Genomic DNA, 27255 nt, shown 5'->3' with positions numbered 1-27255 from the left:
ATTTTTTGTTAGCTAACAGCCTTGAGAAGAGAGCTAGGAGCAGGGCTGCTGAAGGCAGTGAGAATATATAGCATCATTGAGGACTGAGTCATTATTGCTTTCTTTCAGAGGGAATAGAGGACAAAACCAATTTTCCCTGATGAAGTCAGACCACTGTCTGAGGTATTTCTGTGTAGTTACTTCGAAAGTGTCATAGGTCTCCAGCTTGTGCTCTGAAGTAGCCACATGCAAGCCAACTCCATGAGCTACATCAGCCCAGCCTTGTGCAGAAGCTGGTAAACTCAACTGAAGGGTGAAATGTAGGATTTTGTGTTCAGCCTTGTGCTAATTTGGTTAGAGCACTTCCTGGCTACAGCTGGTGCTATGCCATCTGGTTCAGAGCATGGCCATAGTGAGCAAGGGGCTATCTGCATCTTATAAAATAGATGTGCCTTTCTTTAATGAGAAAGGCAAACAGACATCTGCACTGCTGGGGACATGAGGTTTGGGGGGATGGTGTTTGTAAGCTTTCTGGCATTGAAAATTAGAAAGAGCTTTTTGTGTATATTTGAGCAGCAAGAATAAGGAAAACTGAGGATTATGTCCTCTACATATCCCCTTTAATGTCATACCTCTTGTGTTATGCCAATTTATACAGGCTAAAATCTTGAAATGGAAGTGATTGATTCAACTTACAAAGTAAACAGGGGAGGAAGTTGGTAAAAACTGGTGTTATTTAGGGAAGGGCATCCTTAAAACTGTGTTGCAGTGGGAGTTTGGAGACACAAGCATCTGCTGTGTGGATGAATTTAGTTATAAAACCCAGTTCCCATATAGTCACTGGAACACACCTATCAAATCTGGGCCTTAGCTTACTTGCTTTCCATGGATGATTTTCATCTTGTTTGAGCAGAACTGGAATTTTGACAGAGACACTTGATTAGAATAAATGGAGCATTCCTATCAAATGCAGTCAACTAATGAATCCATGGGTAAGCTCCATTAATTTCAATACAGTGCTAAATGTGTTAAGTGTTAAGAGAGAGAGGTTGCTGTGTATGTGCACTTACCGATTTTCTTAATGCTAAACTCTAGCTGATTTTAAGTTCTTTTTTTAAATTACATAAAGCATGAGTACAACCAATGTTTTCATATTTAGAAAGGTAAATAAGCATCTGTTCTGTGGTATAAAAACCAGGAAAAATATGAAAATGCTTTTTTTTTTTTTTTGGTAGGATCTCCCATTCGTAAGTGGCTTCATTTAGTACCTTCGTTTTCAGATAAATTGCTTCAGGCCCAGAGAAAATCTTTTCCAATTTTCACCGCAGAACAAATTTTGCTTTTATACTAATTCCCTTCTCCTCTCCAAAATAACATTTCCATTCTATAGGTAAACAACAACAATAAAGCCTAAACAACAGTACCTTAAACAGGATGATATAATTTGCATTCTTCTTTTATAATGCATCATTTCCATATATTTCCATGGCTCATGTCAAATCAACAAACATGAACTTAAACTCTACCTATTTTCCAAAATACTGCCACTGATAAACTTGGTACATGGAGTTTTAGTAAACACAGGTTGAGTAGGTGACAAGCCAAGGAGAAGAGTGTAAGAGAGTTAAAACTGGCCATTCCTCCCCCTCCTCGCACCTTCGTGAGGAGCACAAGTGATTTGTACAGTATATAATCCCAATTGCATCCAGTTAAAGAAAGTTATCTTGTCCTTGCTGTATGCACACTTTCATACACCCCACCTCCGTCCTTTTTGCACTTCCTACAGAGTCATGCATCAGTGTAGTGCTTTACAGGAAATAAAATCCTACTGTAGGGTTTACAGTAAGGGGATACAAGCAGATACGAGTTGACTCTTGTTTTTTAATCTCTCTTGCTGGGGCTTTGTCTTTCTTTAAGGATTATCTCCATTGTGAGACAATCACCTCAGCTGGGAAAAGAAAGGCTTTTTTGTTCCTTACAACACTTTCACAGTTCAGTGTATATACAATGTATATAATGAATCACAGAAAAGCCATGGCTTTGTCTTGTAATGTTGTTAAAACATCCAAGTTTGGAGATTCTTCCACCCATCTGGTAAAGCTGCTCCAGTGCACTGGCCTCTTAGTGAAGAAGTTTTTGCTGATGTCTAGGTTGTATGTCCCAAGCCCCAGTTGGTGGCTCTTGTCTCTGGTTATACCCCCTGAAGCGTTTATTTCCACAGTTTTTTAACTCCCCTTCAGACAGTGGTGGGCTGTAATTAGGTCTCTCTCTGGCTCATACCCTACATGAAACAAATCCAGCTCCCTCAACCTTTCTTTCCAAGGTTTTCTTTAGGTTCCAGCTGCCATGGTGGCTGGCCACAGAGCCCTCTTCTGCTTCTCAGCAGCCTTCTTGAACGGCGTAGGGGCAGCCTGGGCACATTGTTCCAGCTGCTGTCTTACCAGAACTGAGTAGAGAGGGATAATAAGTGCTCTTGATTTGCTGGCCACACATTTGATGCAGCCTGTATGAGGTGTGCTTTACCTGTGATCGAAGAGTATGCTGTTGGCTCATTGTTGGCTTGGTACCAATCTTGAGGTCCTTTTCAGCAAGGCAAAATTTCTATAAAGACATAGGCGTCCTTGGGAGTGGAGGGAACACAGTCTTTAAAAATGTCAATAACTGCTTCATTCTCTCCCCTTTCATAAAAGAAAAAAAAAATAAATCCCTGTGATGTCTTCTTGAGCGTATGTGGTTGGAAAGAATGATAATGTTGAAATGGGGAAATGTTTCAAGGTATCTCCAGGTAAAGCTGTCTTTAAAATCAAGCAATTCCCAAATTCTATAGCTATTAGTAAAAAGAACATATTTACTCCATAGTATTAAATCACAAGCTTTCCAAGGGTATTTTTGCAAAACATTCAAATAAAAAGTTAAAATAGTAAGGATACTGTCATTGCTGCTAGTATACTGAGTCCTGTATCTCTCTGTGTATTGTTACAATAAAAATAAATAGAACACGTAAGCCAAACACTTCCTTTTTTGGTACTGGTTATAAGTCTCTTTTCAGCTTTTTTGAAAAACATTCCTCAGTGAGATGCCTGTTATGGCTGAATCTTATTACTGATAGGAATTTGAAAAGAAGCCACCTGTAAACAGAACCCCCCCCCTTTTTGATGTAAGTGGAATTTTGTTCAGTATTGACTGTTACTGGCCATTAGATGGTAAGCAGGAAGACTGGATAGATGTTTCTTGAAATCCTACATAGTATGCAGAACATGCTTTCATTGTGCTTCCTGGCATTATAAGATAATATGCCTTATTTGGAAATCTAATGATCAGTTCTGTTAAATTGTGTTCAATCAGCTTATATAATAACACCTATATTTTGCTATTCATTTCAGATTTCAGAGACCTATGCCTTCCTACCGAGAGAAGCGGTGACACGATTTCTAATGAGCTGCTCAGAGTGCCAGAAAAGAATGCATTTAAACCCAGATGGAGCAGATCATAAAGGTAGTTTTAGTGTCAAATAGTGGGATGTAAAGTCATTTTATTCCTAATACCCATATTATATTTTCCTAGCTTAAGTGAGGCTTCATAAAAATTTGGTAGACTGGAACAGTTCAGTAAGTGAGATCATCTCATTTACTTAAGCTGGAAGGTAGTGAATCTTCTGCTTTCACTTAAGGATGGAGTATAGTACCATATGCACCCTCAATAGAAAGATGATTTTATCTGGAGGATGTAATTTATTGTTCTATGGAAATGTTTATATGGGGGCTTAAACATAAGGAATAGATAGGGTGCATATGCTGTAGTCATTTAGGGTAGAAGAACTCATCACTTTTCAGGGTTTGAACTTGATTTTCAGTTTTCTTCTGGAGACTTCCATCTGTACATCTTGCAATCAATCAAAAATGCCAAAGTTAGGGCTAAAAGACATAACTGTCTGACTTTGACTGCAGAGGAGGCTGAAGTAGCCTCCACAATTAACATAAAATGCATAATTAATATTTTTATTGCAGATAATGGAAAACCTCCAACTTTGGTGACCAGTATGATTGATTACAACATGCCAATTACTATGGCTTATATGAAACACATGAAGCTGCAGCTACTAAATTCACAGCAAGATGAGGTAAAACCTGAAATCTTTTGGTTTTCTGTTCTGTGTTCTTTTGGTACTTGCCATTGTGGTAGCCAGGAAACCAAACATAAGATGATTGTTGATCACATCTTTACAATTTTGCTGCTAAAATAGTGAGTCTGAAACCAAACCAAGGCTGTCTGCAAGTAATCAGGTTGAGAGAAAATGTCATGACTTGCCACCCTTCCATGGTTGGGGGTAATATGCTCTACTGCTTCAAATTATCTGAAGGTGCCCTTTTACTGTCTGGACCAGTGGAAAGGGTAATGGGAGCAGTGTGTTCACCTGAGACTTAGTGTTGTGCTCAGCAGTGACTTTCATTGTCTACTAGAAAGCAATACCATCAATGGCTGAAATGAAATCCATGATGTTTCTCAAGGTTAGCAGTCAGGTTGCAACACATTATAGTGAGATAGATGGAATCCCTGGCAACATCAGTTGGAATATTTAGGGCAAAAAGCTTGATAAATAAGAGTAGAGCTTGTTTTTGAAACTTTGAATAACAAAAAAATGGAAGAGAATGGGACTGAGAATCAAGCTTTGTCAGGGAGAACTGGAGTTGAATTGTATGATTTTCTTCTCGAAAATTATTTTCTTTCTATGATATATTTTTAGTTTTTCCAGATCTTAAGAAGTGCTTCATCAATTGGATGGCATCTACAAAATTATTTGTAATAAACTCATTTTGCTAGAAATGTGTTCATTTACTGTTTGAGCAGCCAGATATTTAGAAGCTCAGCTATATGCCAGCTAAGAAGCAGTCCTGTGTGCTGTGTCCTTTTGCCTGACTACAGGATACTTCTTTAATAAATAAAACCTTCAAAAACAACCTTAGCAGCTGGATTACGTCAAAGACCCTGACTGACTCCTGACTTCTGTGGAATCAGCCAGGTTTGGCTTCATAATTCGTAGATATGGGCTATTGGTGGGGATTTATGAATTATTAACACTCCATAGAATGGGGGTTTCATCACTCTTCTAGAAATATCAGGATTCTTGTTTTGCTTTTGCTTCTGTTTTGTCTTGTGGAGTGTGTGGGGAGAGACCCTGGACTCAGACTTCTCCCTGCACAAATACAGCCTGGTCATGTTTCCCTCCTATTGAGTCTCTCTATGTGCTGCCCCTTTTCAGGGATCTGGCAGCAGGGTTTCAAGCAGCAGGAGTGAAGAGGCTTTATCCCTGCAGTAGCCTTTAGAGTTAAAGGATTCTTTGGGTTTTCCACATCTCTTGAGGATTACTCCTTCTACAACAGGGTCAAACACGTGCTGGGTCAGGGCCACCTGCCACAGTGTTTCTATAGCCTAAATGTTTTGGTGTAGTCTTTCTGGTCTGGTGACTGAAATTTTTGTTAAACCAACTTTTCATCTAGATGAACCAGTGGCAATTATATAGTAGCACCAGAAAGCACCATTGCTTGGTATTTCCAAGCAATGGCCAGCTTGGTTTTGTAGTTCTAATGTTATTGTGCATGAAATGTCTGCAGCACTAGATTTATGAAGAGAAGCTAATTTCTTACATGTTTTAGTAATAATGTCTTTGCCAGGGCAGGGTGAGCACAAGGTAAGTTCTCAAGATAATCTTTATGTTTCTGAAGATAATCTTTTCTCAAAGTAGATTTTTTCCAAGAATTTCTTTTTTTTCTCTGGGCTGTACATTTATTGTGCTAAGAACAAAATGACAGTGAAAATGTTGTAGTACAAAGCAGCAAGATTTCTGGTGCATACATTCAAACTATTTTGTGCACTTGAAAAACATTCTTGGCTTTGTAGGAGGGCTCTGTTTCCAAGGATTCATCAATCATATCTGTATTCTTGTGGAGTGGGTGGAATTGAAACAGGAGTAAACTTGGATCCCACAACTAGCTAGCACAGTGACTAAAAGCCTCCTAATTCTTGTCCTCAATTTGTCATTTTTAAGCTGAGGCCATTGATGAAAGGGAAATGGGCTTCATCTAAAACGAGAGCTCATCACTGTGTGATAAACAAAGATGTCAGTGGCTCCCAGCTCCTCTCCCTGTGCCTATGTGTCCACACAGATTCAGACAAATGTTTACGCAGTTTGGAGAGGGAGGTGGAGATATTCTGCGGAGTGCTGTAGGCAAACATGGGCTGCCCATGTGTGTTGTTTTATACCTAGGCAAGTGTTGGATAGCTAGAGCTCCCTTTCTGGGAGCCCATACAGATTGCCTAAACTCAGAATTGGAAAATGTAAGCTGCTGCTGCTTGCTGGCTCCTGCAGGATTCAGTGAGAAATACCACTGCATCTTACAGACACAGCCTTCCAGAGGTCTGCAGGAGTTTGTGTTATGATCTTGCTCTTTGAACAAGCAGTATGTGTTTTCCCTAAACCTCAGAACCAGGCTGACATATGTCTTGGCCCTATCTGTCTGGGTCAGGAGGTAGTATGCACCATGATCTTGTGTGAGGGCAGTGTTTAAGTATTTGATGGCGCTGCAACTGTGGTGCTCCTGCCCTATCTGGGCAAGGCAGGCAGATGCCTGCTAGAGAAGCCCTCACTTTTCCATTTATTATTTTACAAAACTTTGAGAACAAGGTATGTTTGTTTCATTAGTTGTCAATGTCCTGGTGTCACGGTGCTGTACAGCACCCTCTTGCGTGTTGTCCCACTCTCACTCCTAAACGACATTTGGCAGTACTCCATCCTAGTTTAAAAAGAGTCATGACTGCAGGGAACTCGCCTTCTGAAAATGAGAGAGAAACCCATGCAAGCTGGAAACATCACTGAGACCCAAGAGAGAAATTGATTTAAGGGCTAAGCACTCAGAAAGAAGTTGTGAACTGTAGAAACCAGTTCACAACAGGTACACAGTAACCCAGAAAAATGGTCAGAATCCTGTCAGTTTTGGTTTTTTTTAAAAAAGAAAAAAATAATTGGAAAAGTATTTTAAACTGATCTTCTTGGGATGCAAAATTATTTGCCATATTTTCCAATAAAATTCTTTAAAATGCTTTTCTTCATAACTAGAGTAATTATCTCAGAAAAGTTGTTACTGGAAGTATATCACCATAGGTTGGTATGTTGCTTCAGAAGCTTACAGAGCAAGACTTGTGGACATTTGAGTTTTAATCCATGAGTGGTTTTTCAGCAGGACTGAAACAAGTGAAGTTAGACATGTATGTGAACGTATGCTGGACTAGGTCTGGAACTGTTTTGCTTTTATAAATGGGAACAAAACATTTGATTGGGACTTTTACTTTTTGCCCTCTGCTGTCATCCTTATTAGATGCTCTGTAGTTAGACTTGAGGGATAGATCTAGAGGGATAGATTAAAAATGTATGAGATAGAATAATATAGAATATATTAGATAGAATAATATAGAATAATAGATAGATTCTTCTGGTTATATTACTTTAGTTTGCCATTGACTGCCATTTGAACATGCTCAGAACTTTAAGCTTTATCATTTTCACCGATGCTTCATTACATACATACATTCGCCTGTGTAAGGGCGACATCATGTCAAGGGAATTTGATCATGGATTCTTATTAGGTCAAGTTGCCATTTGGAAATATCTTACTGTGAGTGGTCATCATGGGGTTACCAGCCTTGCTTGGGAAAGGTAGAGGATTCAGGCAGGGAATGTGGAGAGCTCTCCTCAACCAAATTTGAATAACAAGGACTTGCTATGGGGTCTCTAGGTACTAGCCCCCTTTTGCAAAATAGTATGGAAACAGTTAAGAGACTGCAGTAATGGAGTATCCTCATGCACTTGTCAGGTTATCATACCACATAAACAGTGTGTTTTCCTTGCTCTTCTTTATGTCCTCTGCTTGTTTGCTTATATACACAAAGATTTAGCATGATTACAATACACACCAGGTGTGAGTGAAACAAATGGGAACCAGTAAACTGCATGTATAATGTGAACAGTGTTTTCTGACATATCTCCAAAACTTTTATTTGCAGGATGAAAGCTCTATAGAAAGTGATGAGTTTGATATGAGTGACTCGACCAGGATGTCAGCTGTGAACTCTGACCTCAGCTCAAATCTGGAAGAGAGAATGCAAAGTCCTCAGAACCTCCAGGGCCAGCAGGATGGTAAGGCTCTCGTTTCATACAGCAAATGCGGTGTTGCCTTGTCATTATTCCACTCTGTGCCTTCATTTAGTACCTGCCGTGCCCTTTTCTTCATAGGTAATCATTAGGTAATTTGAAATGTATGTTCCCTATATCTCAGCATGAAGAGGATGAAGTTGGGTTTTTTGAGGTTAATTTTTCTGTTGCTTAGGTAACGAGTGCTTAGACCACTGAATGTTAAATATTATTATTTTACTATTTTTATTTATTTAGGGTGACCATACACAGGCATAAAGGGAAATGAAACTCAAACCTTTCTGAGGCAACCTGGGAGGCTGAGAAAGTTGTTTTTACTCATTGAAATGAGGGAGGGGGGGTGACAGAAGTATGGTTATTTAAGAGCTAGGAGCTGGGGTGTTTTCAGAAGAAATGATGAAAAACGCAAACTCTGATAGAGAAATAGAGGTAAAAGAAGAGAAAACAGAATGAGCTGCATTGTAAATTTGAATGTTAATTGTTTCTCGGTTAGTTACAGAACAAAGCTAATTTGCTGGTGAAAAAGGTGGAGATTTACTTTGCACGGCAGATGCATAGATGTGAACTCTTTGATTTCAGCCCTTGTTATACAAGCTAGATGAGCCTGGTTGGGAATGCACTTTCTCTTTGGCTATGGAGCTCACAAAGAGCCTGTCTACTACAGACTGTGACAGTGGCTCATAAGCAGCACGTGAATGTGCAAGACCCAAAATGCAGGTCTATTCTATGGCTATTAGAAACAACACATTGGTGTTCTGTACTTGTCACTCCACAGTTTTCTGATCGTGTGTGCCAGTTCGGAAGTGCTTCTTATATTTCTCCTGAACACTAAATATATGGGATTTGGCAGTTAAGCTGGATTCTTTTCTCTTTATGCATCGTGGTCAATTGCTACCTGGTAAGCTATTTAGGTGAGGATGGGTGTGCTGTGTAGTAGCTGATAGGATCTGGTGATGGGTTGTTTAGCTGTGTTGCTCTCCAGACAAAAAAAGGAGGAGGATGTTTATGATAATTTGGTAGGCCAGATTCTAACCACAGCTGCCCTTTGTCTGAATGTCCTCAAGCTATCACAAAATTTGTGCAACTTTTGAAATAATTTCCATCTATGTATATGCCCTAAAGGAGGATTTCTGGTGTGCAAGATATATGGAAAGCCAGTTCACTTTCCTGTAGAAGTTTTACTTTTCAGGGCTAATATACTATAGTAATACTGCTAAGTTAGGGATTTCAGGGATACTTTGGAACGTGCCATTTTTATGTATCTGTCTTTCAGTGCAAAACTGTGCTTTAGAGGTTCTTTGCTTACCTGTGTACTCAATCTGTTTCACATCTACAGAGTATTTCGTAATAGTAATTGTGTGCATGTATATGTCTGAAATAAAAATTATAGCTCAGGACAGTAACCTGTAAAGAGATGCCTGTCATACATGTCTTAATTCCTGCCACAACCAGATTCATGTGCCACATCTAAGCATATTAGAGCATAAATACAAATGATAAAATGCTGCAAATCTGTTACTTGCTGTTTAAAATGCATGGGAAATACACGCACTGTAGTCTGTGAACTTCAGGTAGTGCAAGCTTACAGGATTGCTTTATATCTCTCAGCTTTCCTTCCCTTCCTCCCAGATGGTACTTGCTTACCTTCCTAAGGCAATCCTATTTTTTGCTGCATCTTCTAGCTAAAGCATCTGCTGATAGAGAGATTTGAAATAGCAGCTCTTCCTGCTTCATGGCTTTCCTGTGCTAGCTGTTGCCAGGTACGAAACCTGAGTGTGGCTAGTTATAGCAACACCACTTTTTCAGATGTGGGAGAAGAGGCTGAAGGAAGAACTGAAAGACATTGGGGAGGGGGGGAAGTAGGAGAGAAAAATGATAGGAGAGAGTAGGAAAAAAGAAGATTGGAAGTAACTAATGAACACAGGGATAGAGGGATGGAAGCAGGAACAGGAAGGGGGGAAGACGAAAGGGAACCTAAATGAACTTAACAGTACAATCACTTTTGCTGTCACAGTTTTCACTGTAAAATGTTACAAATTTAATACTTTATTATAGCATGCACACACCTAAATCATTACCAAAGCGTTAATTTGTGTGTCTAAAGTGATTTCTTCCACCTTCCCTTGAACGTTCTATGTGTCTGTGAGAGTTTATGTCAGTCACCACATTCAGTCTACAGATAAAGACACTTGGCATTTCACTCATCTGAAATGTCTTTGCTGAATTCTGGCAGGTGAAAGCTTGCTGCTGTGTAGGGTTGGGTATGGTATCTGTGGTGGAATGGGACAGTTCAGGTCTGCTGCTGCCCCCAGCATGCCCTTTTTGGGAGAATGACTTGCTAATAAAAATCATTAGGAAAACTGCTGCCTAGGGTGGATTAGTGACAGCTCCAGTGTACCTAAAGGTGATGTGTTCTATCACTTTGCTTACCTGGCTTTCCATGTGAGGTGGCATGAGTTTATTTTGGGACATCTATAGTGTATTTATTTATATTATTATTTTTTATTTGCTTTGGGGTTTTTTTTGTGTGTGTGTGGTTTTTTTGTTTGGTCTCCCCCCCCCCGTGGATTTCAGCTGATTTGGTACTAGGATAGAAACAGAGTCTGTGTGCCCTAGAGGAATGTAATCGTGAGCTGGGCCATGCCAGTGAGGGATAGATGAAGGCTCCTGTTCCAGTTCAGCTAACCAAAGCATAGTGAAATGCTGACACTATCTACGTAAAAGGAGTATGATGCTTTTCCCTTTGGGGAACCCTCTTCCCGTTGGGCTATCCTTGCATGGTATTCAGACAGGCATTTGGCTTTGGGACTTCATTGCAGAGTTCATATTTGAAAATTTGACCTGAGATTTCTCAGTATCTTCCAGTCTAGTACTGTGTGTTCTGTTTCTCATGGTTAGGTTGTTAAAACCTAAATAGAACAAAAGTAAATATGAGAGCAGCACACAATATCAGCTGAAAGCAATGGGTTTCTTCACCCAGAAACATCACAGTAGGTAGGAAAAGTGCTGAGAAGGAGGGCATAAAGAGGGAAGGTGTGTGGTTACTTGCAGTAGATGGGTGCTGGTACTTCACAGAAGTCCTGGGCTCTGGAAATCTACCGAGGTTTCATGACATTCTTTCTCTAAAGCGTATTAGGTTGAAAAGGAACAGGGAATTGTGGAAGAAATGAAAAGCGGGGAGAGTGGGTGAATTGTATCCATAGTACTGAAGTTGCCACAATACTACGAAGGACAGTTCCCACTTTAAATTAGCCTTTGTATGCTTTTAAATAACAGGGCCTTGAGTCACACCTGCTGGTGAATTGCTGAAAATAGCATCCTGAGCACCTGCAGGGCTGCAGCAATGGGGGAGGAATTGGAAAAGAGTTGCTGCTCTTCCCTGGGGAGTTAGAAAAGGAAAGCAGCTCTAATTTGAATCAGTTCATTCCGCAGCTGGGAATGGGCTACAGCTATCTGCTTGCCAGCGCCTCAGAGGTGCTTTCCCTAGCAGCCAGGGGATAATTGGGCTGCAAATTGCTGATGTATTCCTCTCTTTTGCACCCTCTCCCCTTGCTTGCCGCTATTTTCTTGCTTCCCTATATATGCTACAGCTCCCTTGTTGTAAGCTGGTTCATTGGAGCCCTGCTTCATACCACTCATCTGCGGGCAAACCTCTCACTTGAGTTCTGTCTTTAATTCTTTCTCTTAATAACGCTCTAGGGACTCCGATGTTCCTGGATCAAACCCTTTTGCCCTTGTCTCAGACCACAAACCGCAAGCAAGGTTGGCAAACTGAGTTGGGAATAAAGGAGCTTGTCTTTTCTTTTTAATTAGTGCTTCAACCTGTACAAAACTGATCTTTGTAGTAAAAACTGACCTCTAGATAGGTCTGTCAGAGAGGCAACAAACAAGAGCTTCTACCCTGAGGGAAAACGGGACTCTTGTTGCCCTCGCCTGTTAGCTGGTGCCCTGTGCAGAAGAGCTGAATGTGTTTGCTCCCTTGCTGTGATGGTTCATTAGTTACCAAGACACCAGAGAGGTGCAGGGAGATGCTCTGATTAGAGGAAATTAAGAACATGCACAGCCCTAGAAGTAACAAGAGTTAGGTATAAATTTTATGTTGATTTTTTTTTTGTTCTTTTCACTGTATGAGCTATCAAATAAAACCCAGGGATGAGACTGTTTGACTCTAACTCAGTGCAAGATGCAGAATTCATTTATTTTCAGTATCTCTCACTGTACTGAGGCACACCAAAATATAGCAAAGCTTTGTCTGGGTTTTGGTGGGGATACTATGTTCTCTTCAATCTAGTTTTTAGAAAATGATAGTTACATGTTTATACATATTTATATAGAACTCCCCCTCACAGACACTATATGGGGACTGTGATTATAGCAGCTATCTATGACAAAATATGTCATGATTCAACTCTACGGGGTTTGTGCTATTATCTTAGAGGTGAAGTTTATGAATAAGCTTTTCCTGGTTGTATTTTTTTTTCAATTTATAGAAAATTGAGCAGTAGTACTGTAATGCAATGGAAGATTATGCCTTCAAATAGTTTGTGGTCATTTGGATGGTGCCAGTTCTCTTTCCACAGCACATTTGAGTTGCCAGGCTTTTCACAATATAGATGGTCATGTTAACTATTCCCTTCTCTCATTTGGTGTTTGTGGTAGATACAAGTATTGGAGTCAGTCATCTAAATACCTGTTTTCTGCATCTAAGCTATAGTATTTACTCAACAGCTTCACCTGAAACAAGTGAGGGTAGCTGATAAAGTTGTCAAAACTGTGCCTGTGCAAGGCTGCAATTTGCTGTATCCATGCTTGCCGTTGGTTTGTTCCCGCTGAACTGAGTCCAGGCCAAGTGTTTAATCCATTTTACCATTCTCAACTGGTTGAACTGTCATACTTCTTCTGCTTTTGTTTTTATTCCACTAAAACCTGCAGTCCCTGTCTTAAAACACTGACTTTTCTTTTCCCACAAAGTAATTTAAGTGTACCAGTTTGAACACCGACTGCAGGCCAAAGAGATGACAGATTGCTGAAGGAGCATATTGGAGTAAATCATCTCTGCTGTTGCCTATGTTTTGGCCCTGCTCTTGATGTTGAGTAAAGCGAGTGGTAACACAGCCAACATAAGAGCAGATGATTCCCAGCACTAAACCCATGGCAACTTTTTTGCTGCTAATTAAGAATTTTCATTGGAAATGTTATTTTACATTAATTTACAAAATTAATTTACATTAATGGGTATTGTGCCTTTAATTTCCGTTCAAGCACTGAAAGATTTTACAAATAAGCTTGTTTTGTAAGAGATCTAAGTCCTTTTAACTTCAGTAAAGGCACACCAAAGATTAGCTGAAATGTTTGCAGAGTTTGGGTTTCTTTTCCTTAAAAGCTTGACTTCTTTAGGCTTCAAAATAAAGTAGCTGACATTTCTGTGGTATATGGGATGGAGTAAAATTACCACATGAAGTCATAAAGCTTTAATAACAATATTAAAAATAAAATAAAAAGCAGCCTACCAGTTTTCCTACATGTAACCTCAGGTACTTTTAGAAAGCCTTTTCATTTTGGGGACCTGTGGCTTGACTGCTTTTGTTTGCAATTTGTTGGTTCACATTAACACAGCCATAATGCCATAAAATTTATGTATTATTCTTATACATTATAGAGGGCATTGGACATGCAAAGTTAATAAGCATTTTACTCTAAAGCAAAAGGTAAGTTTTGCTTAAAGAGGGTTTGGACTGATTAAGAATGAAGGGGGTAGTGCTGTTAGCTTATGAAGAGTGTAGAAAAACAATTGCTTTTCTACTTTTTTTTTTTTTTTGGTGAAATGGTGAATTCAAGCTAGGGCCAGGAGAGCTGACTGAATGCAGTGAAATATTCAGACCTTCCAGTCTTGCTTGAGCCAGTTACACTTGCAACATTTTGGGCAGTAAGTTCACTTCTTATGAGTAAGGATGAAATGATAAATACTAGTCTTCTGAAAGAGCTCTACAATACCTGCCTGTCTCATGGCAGTGGAAGAGAGGAGCACAGCAACAGCCACGTAACACTAGGAATACATCACCTTATGCACAGCCCTTTGTGGTCTTGCTCTAGCTTCCCTAAAGAGGAAAGCTCGCCTGTATAGGCAGATTTTACATTTCCCCTATTCTGGGAGATAAAGCAGAGGCTGAATGAGGGTAGCAACCACGTCCCAGAGACGAGGGCTGAGACAAGCTGGCAAGAGAGCATGAGGAAGGTCTCTGCTTCAGCTGCCCGGCAATCTGTTCTGACGATAAGTGAAGGTCTCCTGTCTCTGCGGCTGTCGATCTGCCACCTTTTGCAAGCACCAGCTTCATTACTGAATAAAGCAAACGACAGCATAGCTACATAGGCATGTTTCTGAGTAAGTCTATGGGCTGCACTGAAGTGTTATCTTACACATGTCAAAATCCCAAAGGTTCCTTTAGACAGAGAGATAGTTATAATACATTGTTCTATCTGAGAAAGTATCTTTTTCACCTAAGCAGAAGTGGATCTGAGAACCTGGCATATAGTGCTAGTATTGTTTTGCTTCACTGGAGCTACACCTGGGATGATTTGGCCCATCAGACTGGCTTTGGTGTAATATTGTTTGCATAAACCAGTATAGTTAAGAAATGGGAGGACAATGATGAAACAAGAGCAGAAAGACAGGGAGTTGCAGAACTCTAGTTTCAGTGGCATTTTAATGGCTTCTTTAGAGATGATACCTTATCAGTGCAAAACGCACTGTGAGTGATGCTGTAATGACACTTGAGCAGTGTTACTATGTCAGTGATGATGCATTGTGCTGAGCCTGGGCAAGAGCTTGAAATGTTGGTGCAGCTGCATTAGAAACTTTCAATCCTTAACATCATTAAGGAGAGCTGGGTGGAATTTTCAGTAAATCAAGTATTCTAATGTACTGGCTGCTGACAAGGCAGCTGGTATGTGCATTGTCGTCAGAATACTGAGCTGATAGATGAGGCACTTCTACTGTGTGATGGATGAAAATCTTCCTTTGACTCTATACAACTCAAATTTGGTAAGAATTAAACATTAGTTAGCACTCCTTCCTTCCTCCAGATTAATGGAAGGATCTTCCATAACTTCACTAACTCAGTGGACCTGCCTAATCAGGCAAGGGTATCAAACCAGGATTTGGACATGAGCACCCCGCTCACTGAAGCACAGCAGGTGGATTAATATTATAACTGACTCCTTTACAATGTAGAGTTACTGTATTTTCATTTGCTAGTTGCAAGAATCTTATGAGTTGGCTGTGCTGAATGTCTCCCCCCTCCTCCATTTTACTACTGTGTGGCTTTTCTCATCTTGTAATAACTTGTGTTCTTTTTTTTGACATGTCTTTGTTTGTTTTTTATCTTATACTGTAATTTGCTGTAGAGACTAAAATATTATTAAACATGAATTATGCATTGAGCAGACTCTCTGCTAGAGTCTCACCGGTCTCTTGCAACCAGAGAACAATCCTGTTTCCCGCACCACCCTCCCAGCTGCACAACTGTCACTTTCTATTACGCTCGCCTCGAACAATTGAGTGTGGCTTGTAATGACAATAATTGCCTCAAAATTGTTTGTCATGTTTGCCTTGTTAGCAACAAACTACTAACTGTTGGTTACAATCAAGTTCTCGGCTATTACTCCTTAATTACATCAGGGAATACTTGCAGCCAATAATAGCTGAGAAATTAGAATTATCTTTTCACAAGTAATGCTTAAAATGCTTGCAGACCATTCACTCTATTCACAGCCATTCTTTTTTACATCAGCAGCCTAGTGGCAAGTGAAGCCTACCCCTGCGTAAATGGCTAGCAGCAGACCTGTATCCTTTTGCACCTTCAAAACAGGTCTGTGGGTTGCATTGGTGGTGTACAGATCCTATCACTTTGGCAATAATGCTAACCAATCAAGCAATCTCTTCCTTACACAGCTACTGAAGGGAGCCAATTTGCTTTCAGTTTTAGTATGTAAGCCCTTGTAACTAAGCTTAGCAGGATTCATGAAAGTGTTGGTTTGGGTTGGGTTGATTTTCTTTGTTCTTTTCCTTTATCTTAGCATCTTTCAGGCTTTTCCCTTCCCATTTCTTTGTAGCATTAAAATTAAGGAGGGGTGTTCCAGTATAGGAATTTAGTTTTGCTTTCCAGTACAGACCTTTTACTCGGTTTATCCTTGCTTATGTACCAGTTGACTTTAGCAGCGACTATGTGCATGGATTGCTGATTTAATTTGATCTAATTCCTTACAGTATAGGTAGAGGTTTTTCGTAACTACAGTTAAAAAGCCTGCTAGGCATTGACTCTCCTTTTTTTTTCATATCACATTTAACATAGAATAATGTAGCAGAGCATTTTTATTTCAGTAAAAGGTATGTAAAACAATGTGCTTTAAAGAAAATTAAATTTAGCCATTAATTTTTCACCGTGTTATATTTTAATTAAGGAAGCTATTAATTTCTTTTGTTCTGAACAGGAAATTCCCTGGAGACATTGGGCTGTCTTGGGAAAGATATTTTTTAAATGGAGATTTCTTTAAAGTGTTTCTTGTTCGATAAAACATTTGTAATGCTGGATGTTTAAAATTAGTAGTAATTTTTAAACCAAATGCAAAATACTTTGATTACAAAAAGAGAGTAGTACTTTTTCAGCACTATAGAGTTTTGTAATATTTAACACATAGGAAGTGGTTATATATATTTCCCTGAGATCTGTGAAGTGATGTTTCAAATAGTTGGTTTAATGTTGCCAAGTAGTAACCACATTTGTCATTCTTAGGCAGAGGAGCACGCTGTCGCTGACACTTCTTAATAACAGGAAGGAAGAAATGATATAATCATTCTGAAAGTTTCAGGATAGGCTGAACTCCAGTGGTGTCTTCCAAGTATTTGTGAATGCTGATAGCCTGGTTATTGTGAGAAAGATAGAAGTGATGCTTTGAAGGTTGACTGGAGACAGAAAGTTACAAGAGTGATTGCATTTAGCATCAACACAGATTAAAATACAGCCTGGCTCTTTTACAAGTTTATTTAGCACTTGCTGACTGGTTAACAGCTTGCTGGGAGACGTGCGAGGCTCAAGCAGTCTCTCCTCTGCTCCATGCCAGCTGGACACTGAGCAGCCCCGGTCGCTGTATGAGCACCCTTACAGACAGACAGACTTTAGTAGCTACTCAAATCCACCCTGGGAAAAGATGTGGAGGAGCACACCCTATTTGGTTGCCTTTGTAGGCTGTACTGTGTGTGACGCTCAGAAACCAATCCAGAACCTCAATTGTAAGGGCTGAAATTATCATTAGAATAAATTCAGATAAAAGCTAACATCAATAAAGTATCCAAATTTATATAATATACAATTTTCAGACTTAGGTGCACAGAAATGAAGAGAAATGGATACCTTAAGTCAGCTCAAACAAGCTTTTCTCCATTTCCATCAGATAACAGCTCATTAGTCTACTATCTTGCAAATGGAATGTGGTTTTCCATCAGAAATATGGCCCTGAGATCAGTCTCTACTGTAGAAGTTCCTGGTTATGGGGATAGTTTCATCTTTGTATCTTAAATTCTTCCTTGTTGCTTCAGTTTAATTTCAGAGTTTTTACAAGGCTGCTTTCTTGTGAAATGAATCAAGGTGTCAGCTTAATGCATCTTTAAGAGAATTAGTGACTTCTTCTACTGAACTTCCAGCAGTCCTGATGTCTTGTGTGCTTTACTGGGTAGAGCTGTTCCCTAAGCAGAATGTAGAGTGATCCTTGTTAATAACTGTCCCCGATCTCTGCTACAAACAAACTGTTAAACTCATAAAATGAGTAATTACTTCTGACTGGAAGGTGGAGTTCAGACCTCGGTGTTTAGCTTTTCATACTCTGAAACATGGATTTCATGTAAGCATAGACATTGGCAAGGAGATTCAAATGAGATCATGAACCAGAATTAAAGCACGTGGTTCACTGCAGCTTTTAGATAAGGCAACAGTAATAGGTACTTTGTGCAATAATTGCTTAGGAGATGTTATTTTGTGCTTTGAGAAACAGTGGGATAAAAACATGATATCAACAGACTAGTCTAAATTCCTGGGAGCAATAATTGCCATTAGTGGTTTGATGGGAAAGGAAATTAGGAGATACAGACAGGGTTGGTATTTTTTCCCTGCAAAACCAAAATAGTGATGACTTTTCAGTTACACAAAGTTACAGTTCCAGAAAGAACCAAAATACGAAGCATACTAAAATTTTAATTACTTAATTGGCAAAGACATGCAGGGAATTTGTTAGGTCACACTGTTTAAGTGTCTCTTGGATGATTATTCTAAGGGAGCTGATGCTGCAGCCTGTCAAGGAGACGATGAAGAGATAGAACTACAGGATGTGGGAACTTTTAATGTGAATTACCTACAATGGGAGAAATGGGCCCTCTTCAGAAGGAGGTGTACAAATAGTGAGAGCAGCCAGGTGGTCTGGAGAGGTAGGAAGTAAACTGAAGCAACCAGTGCTGTCAAATCTCTTTTAAAAAGGATGCCCTGTATGTGTATAAACTATATATAATCTTTGAATACTTTACAGGTCTGCATACGTTTTCTAAGATTTCTGTCTATCTAAAAGCAGATATTACTATAATAATACTAGTATAAATTAGTAATTTTTAAAAAATATCCCTCTGAGTTAACTGTCCAAGGACTGTGCTTTTATCAAAAGTTTGAAAGAACTTTGGCTTTTAGTGACTTGTTTTTTAGAAATTGTATCCAGCATGATCGTGTCCAAAATAGATGGGTGCAATTAAAATCCTACTAGAATCAATGATAAGAATTTTTACAAACTCCAGTGGAGACAAAGTTTCATCCTTCATGTTTTCATAATAGGTCTGGGCAGTAGAACAGATCCTGAAGTAGTTGATATGGGTGCTGAAATTGCTGCTGGTTCTTTACTTAAACCATCAGTGAAGTTTACGCAGAGATGATAAGCTTTAATTTGGTGAGTTAGCCAAGCTCTGCCTGTGTTCCTGTATCTTCCTTTCTTCTTTCTGCTACATTTCTGCAATTCCGTATTAGTTATGTGTGCTGTCTAACAACTGTGCATCTTAGGTTCCTGGGGTAGACTATAATCCCTGGTCATTTCTGTATGTCTGTAGTCACAGACTTGCAGTTGCACATATTGTTGTATCTTCTTCAATATGCCCTATTTTATTTAAAAGCATGGTTGTTACTAAGCCTGTAAGGAAGGAGAAAATACTTCGATTCTTTGAATCAGCTACTCGGCAGCATGCTTCCATTCACTCCTTGGAAAAAAGGCCTAAAATGATTGCTTGCTTAAGGAGATGAGGGAAATGGTGGTGACAGCATTAAAAGGCACGTGGCATGGGTAGATTTCAAAGACTAAGGTGACAGCCTGGCCAAGTTTTCCCCAGTAATTTAAGAAAGAGGGTTCAGTGATAGTTCTTCAATTTATTATTTTTCTGTTGGCATTGTGAACTGTTGATTTCAGTAAAAGCTTATTTAAATGCAGCTTTGTAAAGAAGAGGGTAGACATGGTGAAACTATTATTTTTATGAGAAATAATTCTTCACCACCTAGGAATCAGCATACACTTCTAGCCTTACAGGCAGCTCCAACACTGCCATGGCCATGCAGAAGAACTGGTTCTTTTTAGAAGAGCTTTTACTTCACGGATAATTTATGTGGGTATGTAGTGGTAGCCCATTAGTCTTTTCTGTTTCTTGGATCCCCTTCCAGTGTACTACCCAGTTTTGAGTGCTCCTGTTGGTAGTCTGTGGGGCAGTACTGTTCAATCTATGGCTTTTTTTAGGAAGGCTTTGGTGCTTTCTAGGGCATCTGCTGTTTTTTGTAGGAGCCTCTGTGGGTAGAAGAGGATGCTGCAATATGCCTTCAGGGAGGAGGACAACAGGGGTGTCCCAGATAAGATGCTTTGTCCACCAAAACTAGCATACTGTAGTAGAACAATAGCCCATTGCTTCTTAGTTGAAGTAGGTTATAGGGCTTTGTATTACATGTGATCTGGCTAATGGCTGAGCATGAACAGACTGGCTAGTAAGACCCCAAACTTAACCGCTCATCAAGTACGTACATATGATGGAGGGACTAGATGTTAGCAGTACTGATATCAGGGGGTTTTAAATTTGTATATAGATAGAAGGGAAATAATTATTTGGTTTTTAAACTGTTCCTGCCTTGCAGAATGAATTTCTCTGAATAATAATGAGTTTCTTTAAAGATATTCCTGTCTTGTGGGTCAGGAAGTAATCTAGTCTCCCATGCTGTCTGACTACCTCTTGGGAATACTGCAATTAGCTACACTTTGAACCTGAATGAAAAAAATGAGGAAAAAAACACTTTCCTGACTCCTCCATTATTCCTGCTCAGAGTGAAAACTGTCTCCCTTCAGCATCCTTCAAGGCAGGAAAATTTTACTTATTCTGCTTTTCTACATGAGTATGTGGTGGATGCTTTACAATTTTTTTCTGCCTGGCTATACAGAGATGTCAACAGAAATCAGTTCTGAGGAAAAATCAAGAGAGTAGAGGTTTAGGAAGGCTGGTTAGGGAGTAGCAAAGATTGAGCTTGCCACCATGACAAGGTAATTTTTTCCAGCAGCATTTATTAAAATAAAGTTAGTATTGAGTTGTACATTGGCTCTATTTTATATTTCATTACACAATATGGAACAAGCACAAAGCTAATTCAAGTGTACATAGAAGTATCTATTACAATGAATAGATTTTCTATTTGTAGGCTTTGTAACCATGTTTATAAATCTATATTTCTCTTATCACATATGTCTCTTTCTATAGTCATCTATTCCTAAGTGGACTGAATTGATCAGTGAAGAGAGGTAGAACTTTATGGCATGGAAATCTGTTATTAAGCAGGTGATACGTTTTCCTGTGCTCTAATTAGAGACCATCTCAGAGAGTTCAGAAATGCCATGGGCCTGAATTTCTAAAGAGGCAGTTCTGTGAAGGCTAAATCCAGCCAGAGCAGTATATATTCCAATACCCCTTGAAGCTCTGGGGCAGAAAAAGAGTTTGCATCTCTCACTTTCTTCTTGTTTTGGTGTGGGTGGAAAAGATTTTGTTTGAATGTGTTTCAAGTAAGTCACAAGGTGTGTGCCATCTGATCCAGCTTGTGTTTTCCTGTTCAATGGGAGCAGTAGCAAGAAGCAGTGAATGCTGGTGTCTGTAACTCCTATCAAAATATTATATCTGATGGGCAGCCTTAGATACAACAGCTTAGCAGTACATTCTTCCAGGGAAGCAACATCAAAAAGTAGGTTCCATATATGTATGTATGTATGTACGTATGTATGAAGCCATAGTGAAGTTCTTTCCTCCTTCAAAGTGTTTTCTTGGTACAGGACAGTGCCGATCTTAGGGGCTTCCCCTCAGAGACATTTGCAGTGGTACTTTGCAGGACAGGTCAGAGACTGAGTAGAGACCATAAGACTGGTATGTACTTGACAGTTGGTATTGATGAGGAAATCGTCTTCTGAGGGCTATTCTTTAGGGGGGTTCATTCTTAAGTACAATATTGACCATGTCCAAAGAGTTACAGTCTGTGGCTTGATGTCCAAGTGGAAACTAGTAATAAGTGGTGTCCCTCAAGGGTCCATAATGGGACCAATAATATTGGGTATCTTTATCAACAACATAATGGGACTGAGTGCACCCTCAGCAGGTTTGCAGATGACATCAAGCTGAGTGATACAGTTGATACGCTAGAGGAATGGGATGCCATCCAGGCTTAAGAATTAGGCCAGTGCAAGCCTCACGAAGTTCAACAAGGTCAAGTCAAGGTCCTGCACATGGGTTGGGACAATTAGCAACATCAATACAGTCTGGGGGATGAATTAATTGAGAGTGGAGAAGGACTTGGGCATACTGATGAATGAAAAATTGGGCATGAGCTGGCAATGTGTGCTGGCAGCCCAGAAAGCCAACTGTGTCCTAGTCTGCATCACCAGTAGCATGACCAGCAGGTTGAGGGAGGTGATTCTCCCCCTCTCCTCTGCTCTTGTGAGGCCCCACCTGAAGTACTGCATTCAGCTGTGGAGTCTCCAGTACAAGAAAGACATGGACGTCTTGGAGTGGGTCCAGAGGAGGGCCACAAAGATGATCAGAAGGATGGAATACCTCTCCTATGAGGATAGGCTGAGAGAGCTGGGGTTGTTCAGTCTGGAGAAGAGCAGGCTCTGAAGAGATCTTAGTGCAACCTTCCAGTACTTAAACAGGGGTATAAGAAAGATGCGGACAAACTTTTCAGCAGGGGCTGTTGTGATAGGACAAGTGTAATGGTTTTATATTAAAAGAAGGTAGATTCAAACTAGATATAAGGAAGAAATTTTTTTATAATGAGGGTGGTGAAACACTGAACATGCTGCCCCGACAAGTTGTAGATGCCCATCTCTGGAAAGATTCAAGGTCAGTTTGAACAGGGCAACCTGATCTAGTTGAAGATGTCCCTGCTCATTTCATGGGGATTGGACTGGTCCCTTCCAACCCAACCACCCTATGATTCTGCGATTGCAATAATCAAGGTGAGAACTCCTACACTCCATCTTAAAAGGTCTATTTTCTTATAAGAAAAGATATTTCTGGGTCATTAGAGTTGGAAGATTATTTATTTTTGCTGCCACGGCAGTTTGGGCAGCCAATAATGTAGCATCTTGTAAGGTTCCAAAGTTGAAGAGTGGGTTGAATAATTTAAGGGTGGATGTTCTTGTTACTGGAAGATGATCAGGAGGCACTTCCTTCCTCCTACCACCTTTCATTTGTCCGCCTTCATTGTTAAAAGTGTTTTGGTTTTTTTTTTTATGCTATCATCTAAACATCAAGACAGCTGGAGAAAGGGATGGATTGTGGAGTGAAAAGCTTTGTGCATTGGTGTCAGCGTGATAAGGAACAGGTTATTTTCACAGGTTCATGTAGTTATTGGAGAAGAACACCGAGGCTTTTTTTGCCTCTACAGTGTGGGTATTGCCAGGAGAGAAACAGTTTTCATAATAATCCTTAGTTCTCAGTCTAAGGGAGTCTGCACTACTTCTCCTCAATACTTCATATTTGGTTATTTGCCAGCTGAATCTAGGTTGTATCAGAGGAGAATGGTAGTAAAGGAAGGTGTGCTGGTGGTTGAAAGGCACGCAGTTCCATGAGAACAGACGTGAATAGAGCAAATAAAAAGGTAAGTTATCTTCATGCTGATTTCTGGCTTGGATTCTGAGTATGAGAAGAGAAAGTCAGTTTTAGCAGCAAGAAAAACAGTTTTGCAAAGAGTTGTCTGACAGACAGGAAGAGAGGCAGTAGTGAGGGGCTCGGCAGAGGCATAAGTGGTAGTTAGACCTCTAACTCCTGCAGAGACGTAGCAGGAGAGAGAGCACTCTTCTGCCATTTGTGCCTTTGAAACTGGTGCTCCTGGTGAAGGTTTGCAAGTTCTCTTCTAGTCACTCTGCAAAGAAGCTGTTTAAAAGAGTATTACTTGCCAGTGTGTGAAAGGAAAATGTCAGTGCTGGCAAATTTAGATGTCTTGCATCACAGTTTTAGTGGGCCTACACTGGTTTACAGCAAATGAGGTTCTGACCTTGTTTAAAAACAGCTATTATTTTTTGTCTATAATATTGATTTTAGTGACAGATGACAGTTGTTAGTACATCCCTGTACTGACAATAATATAATCTGGAAATATAATCCTGACTTCATTAATTATTAGGCATAATTTGTAAGTCCGAAGTGCAGTAGTAATAAAGAAAACCTGCTGATGTCCGCCTGCTATCCATTCTTACCTTCAAATGGTGATGTAACTACATAGATGTTTGTGGTAAACACCTGCCTGACTTCAGTACAACAAAATCTGTTTTGGAAAACCAGCAAATCAGTAACATGGCATAAGTGGTATGCCATATTATGTTGTCTGTGTTCCAGAAGAGACACTGTCACCTTTTCCACCCACCCTCTGCATGTGGAGTATCTTTTCAAAGCAATCTGAGGGTGTTTGCCTGTGCATTTAAATTGAAGGCTTGATTCACTAGTTTTACTGTTTGAAGTAGGAATACTAAAGCAAGCATTTTCAATTGGGAGCATTTGGGGGAATATAACCATCTTCGTTAAGTGTGCCCATCCATACCACAAGAGTGACAGCCATGTCCAGTGACCCAGAGCATCATTAATCCAGAATGTTTAGAGCTATTAGCCAGGATAGCAAAGCTCAGAAAGATTACTCTCCCATCTCCGTAGTTAAACCAAAGACAAGTGGAACTGGGGAAATGAGGCAAGTACGGTCCTTTGAAAGAAGGATAAGAATATCTGTTGCCTTGAGTCACAGCAATATATATTATTTAGCAACTGGAGATATCAGAAATATGACCAAAGGCCAGAACATAGCTTTCAGATTGTGAAATAAAGAAAACAATGTAGTCCAAAAGATATGGTTTAATAAATGGATTTATGAATTTGGTGATGCTGAAATTTATTGATGGCTGTAAGTAATGTGTCCAGGAACTCTGGTGAATGGGTAAAAAAAGAGGGAGGACATTACTGTCATATTGCTCTCATGAGAGTGAACAGATGTGATGGAGGGGTTTTGGCAACTACAAGTTCTAATGGGAGAGAGAGCTGTAGAGCAAGTGGAAAAAATTCCACCTTAAGTGAAATCTGCACTACTCTTTAATGAAATGTGACCAGCTTTTGGAAGGAAAGGATGTTTTTGGCCCTGAACACTGAAAGTGATTTGTGTTTGGTTTTTTTTCCTGGATGTTCACACTGATTCAGCACTGACTATATATAGATTTTTTTTTTCTTTTAACAAATCCACTCCTTTGATATAAAAGAGGAGCAGCTTTTACACTAAGCTAGAAATCTGGAGGGAGGGTATTTTAGGATCCACCTACCTCTTGTGAGATAGTCTTTACTACTCTAAATTAGATTCTCTGAACATGCCAGATATGAGTAGAACATATGGATTGGCCAAAGGTATCTGAAATAGGAGCCTTTTTTCTCCATGCTACAGCTCAGCTCAGCCTGAAGTGTGACAGGCACTTTCAGTGACACTTTCATACAGGAAAGAAGAGGATAGCTGTGAAGATAGGCCAGAAGCTTTCTCTGTGGTAAAAGCTGTGCTGATTGCACGACATGATTACATAAAAAGCCATAGGGAAGCTGTGAGATGCTAATGTTTTCAAGGTAGGGCTGTGGCCTTGCTTCTGGATTTTGGATCGTGACATATTTCTCCTTATACCTGTATCGATCCTGTGCAGGCAAGCTTTGGGAAAAACTCAAAATGCCAGTGAGTTCCTCTGTTTTGCTTTCAACATGGTCATCAATGAACCCTTTAATGTCCTCATTTATTAATTAGTGTTGGAGTCTCATGGATTGCACATCCGTACCTTTAGCCCAAATAATTTTTACATAGTTGAAAAGTACAGATGAACCCTGCAACACACAGAGGATTTTGGTAGCAGAATCAGTAGTGGATAGCTTCACAGATTACTCGGATTCCAGATCTTCAGCCTGCTGCATGGTCTGCCTTGGACTGGTGTGCCCTGAGAGTTACCTGAGCCCAGAAAATGCCTTGAACACACAGCTTTTCATTATTAGTTCTCAAATGGGAGCTGCTAACGCTCTGATCCTTCTTGTTTATTTCAGTACATATTCAAATACTTACAGAAGGGGGTTCAAATTTATTCCATTTCCATTGAGCTTGCCACTCCATATTGACTTCACACTGAGGTAGAGCTTAGTTGTGATGAGAAAAGCTCAGTTAAATGAAGCTGTTCCCTATTGTGTGGCTTCCCCCTGCTTTGTTTCCCAAAAGACTGTAACAAGAAACATATGGGAAGAGCTGAAGGTTGTCCAGAAGGGCTGTCTTTCCCCAGCTTCTGGCTCTGAGAAAGCTTTGTATGAGCAGGATAAGGAACAGGAATTTTAGCTGTTTGGCTGAACGTTTGCCTTGGTAGGATGTGTCAAGAATCATCTGAGCTGTAAGCTCATCTCATTTACACATAGTATACTTTCTGGGTTTGGAGAAGAAAGGAAAATACTGTTTTAATAGAGATTAAAGAATGATAAACGGTGTACTTCCACGGTATGTTCAGATCCTGAGAAGTGTTAAATACTGGGAACTAACATACTTTTAGTTTTCAGTTTGTAGCTGTTTGCTCAGCAATGCGAAGAATCCTCATAAATAAATTAAACAAATCACCTGGGGTTCTTTTTTGTATCGGGAAAAAAACCCCAAAACATATAACTTTTCTTTTTATTGCTCAACCAGCCTTGCAATGGCAGGTTATCTCTGCTGGCACACAGCAGAAAGTTTCTGCAGAGCAATATTGCTTCCAGTGTTATCGAGGTTACTCAGCCAAATTTATCATTAACAGGTTTGCCAAGACCCTTAGGCAAAGAGATGATTTGATAATGAACAGCCTTCATCCTATCTGAGTAGACAGCTATTGGACATAGACTGCCAAGAGATCATCTGCTGAATTCCTTGGAAGTATGAATGCCTAGCTGCAAATGTTTTAAACTCTATCTTTTTGAGCTGCTCAGCCTACCATGATCAGTCAAGAATAGCTTCAATGAGTGTGTGCTGGAAGTTCTTCCTCGAGGGAGAGATTTTGCTCTGGCACATACATTTTACATCACTGAGCTTCCCTGTATGTGCTCAGATCTCTTTGGACTCATTTCCACAATGTTTCTTTCATTCAAATGATCTTTCTTTGGCCCTGTAGGCCTTCAATTATTTTTTAAAATCCTGTGGCACAGTAAAGATTCAACCTTTTAAGAGTGTTGTGTTTTCTGTCTTCATGTACAGAAATATGTACAAGGTGTAGAAGGTATTTTCTAGATACCATTTAGATTATGAGCTTACAAGGGTGCTGAGAATTACATTTTTGTGACTAGTTTAGGTTGTGAAAGTCACCTTGGCACAAAGGTCCATCAAAAGGCGATAGATTTCATGCATAGGTGCACATGATTGTCCTTTAAATAAGAATTGACTTTTCTGATTGTACATGTGATTAATCATTTTTTCACTAGCATATGAGGGATGTCATACCAA

The 27255-nt window shown here is 39.8% G+C and overlaps 1 protein-coding gene across 4 annotated transcripts in view; it reads left to right on the top strand.

The window, feature by feature from the left end:
- NOL4 (nucleolar protein 4) overlaps positions 1–27255 on the top strand; it is a 155459-nt gene that overhangs the window by 11147 nt on the left and 117057 nt on the right. For all 4 annotated transcript variants that reach the window (XM_010013777.1, XM_010013778.1, XM_010013780.1 and 1 more), the window contains 3 exons: positions 3363–3474; positions 3987–4099; positions 8038–8170. In XM_010013777.1, the coding sequence (XP_010012079.1) occupies positions 3363–3474; positions 3987–4099; positions 8038–8170 (358 nt within the window). The remainder of the gene's footprint in view (positions 1–3362; positions 3475–3986; positions 4100–8037; positions 8171–27255) is intronic.

The sequence above is a fragment of the Nestor notabilis genome, unplaced genomic scaffold, assembly GCF_000696875.1.
Source record: "Nestor notabilis isolate BGI_N333 unplaced genomic scaffold, ASM69687v1 scaffold7874, whole genome shotgun sequence".
NCBI lineage: Eukaryota > Metazoa > Chordata > Aves > Psittaciformes > Psittacidae > Nestor > Nestor notabilis.
This window is presented reverse-complemented; position numbering and strand designations above follow the sequence as displayed.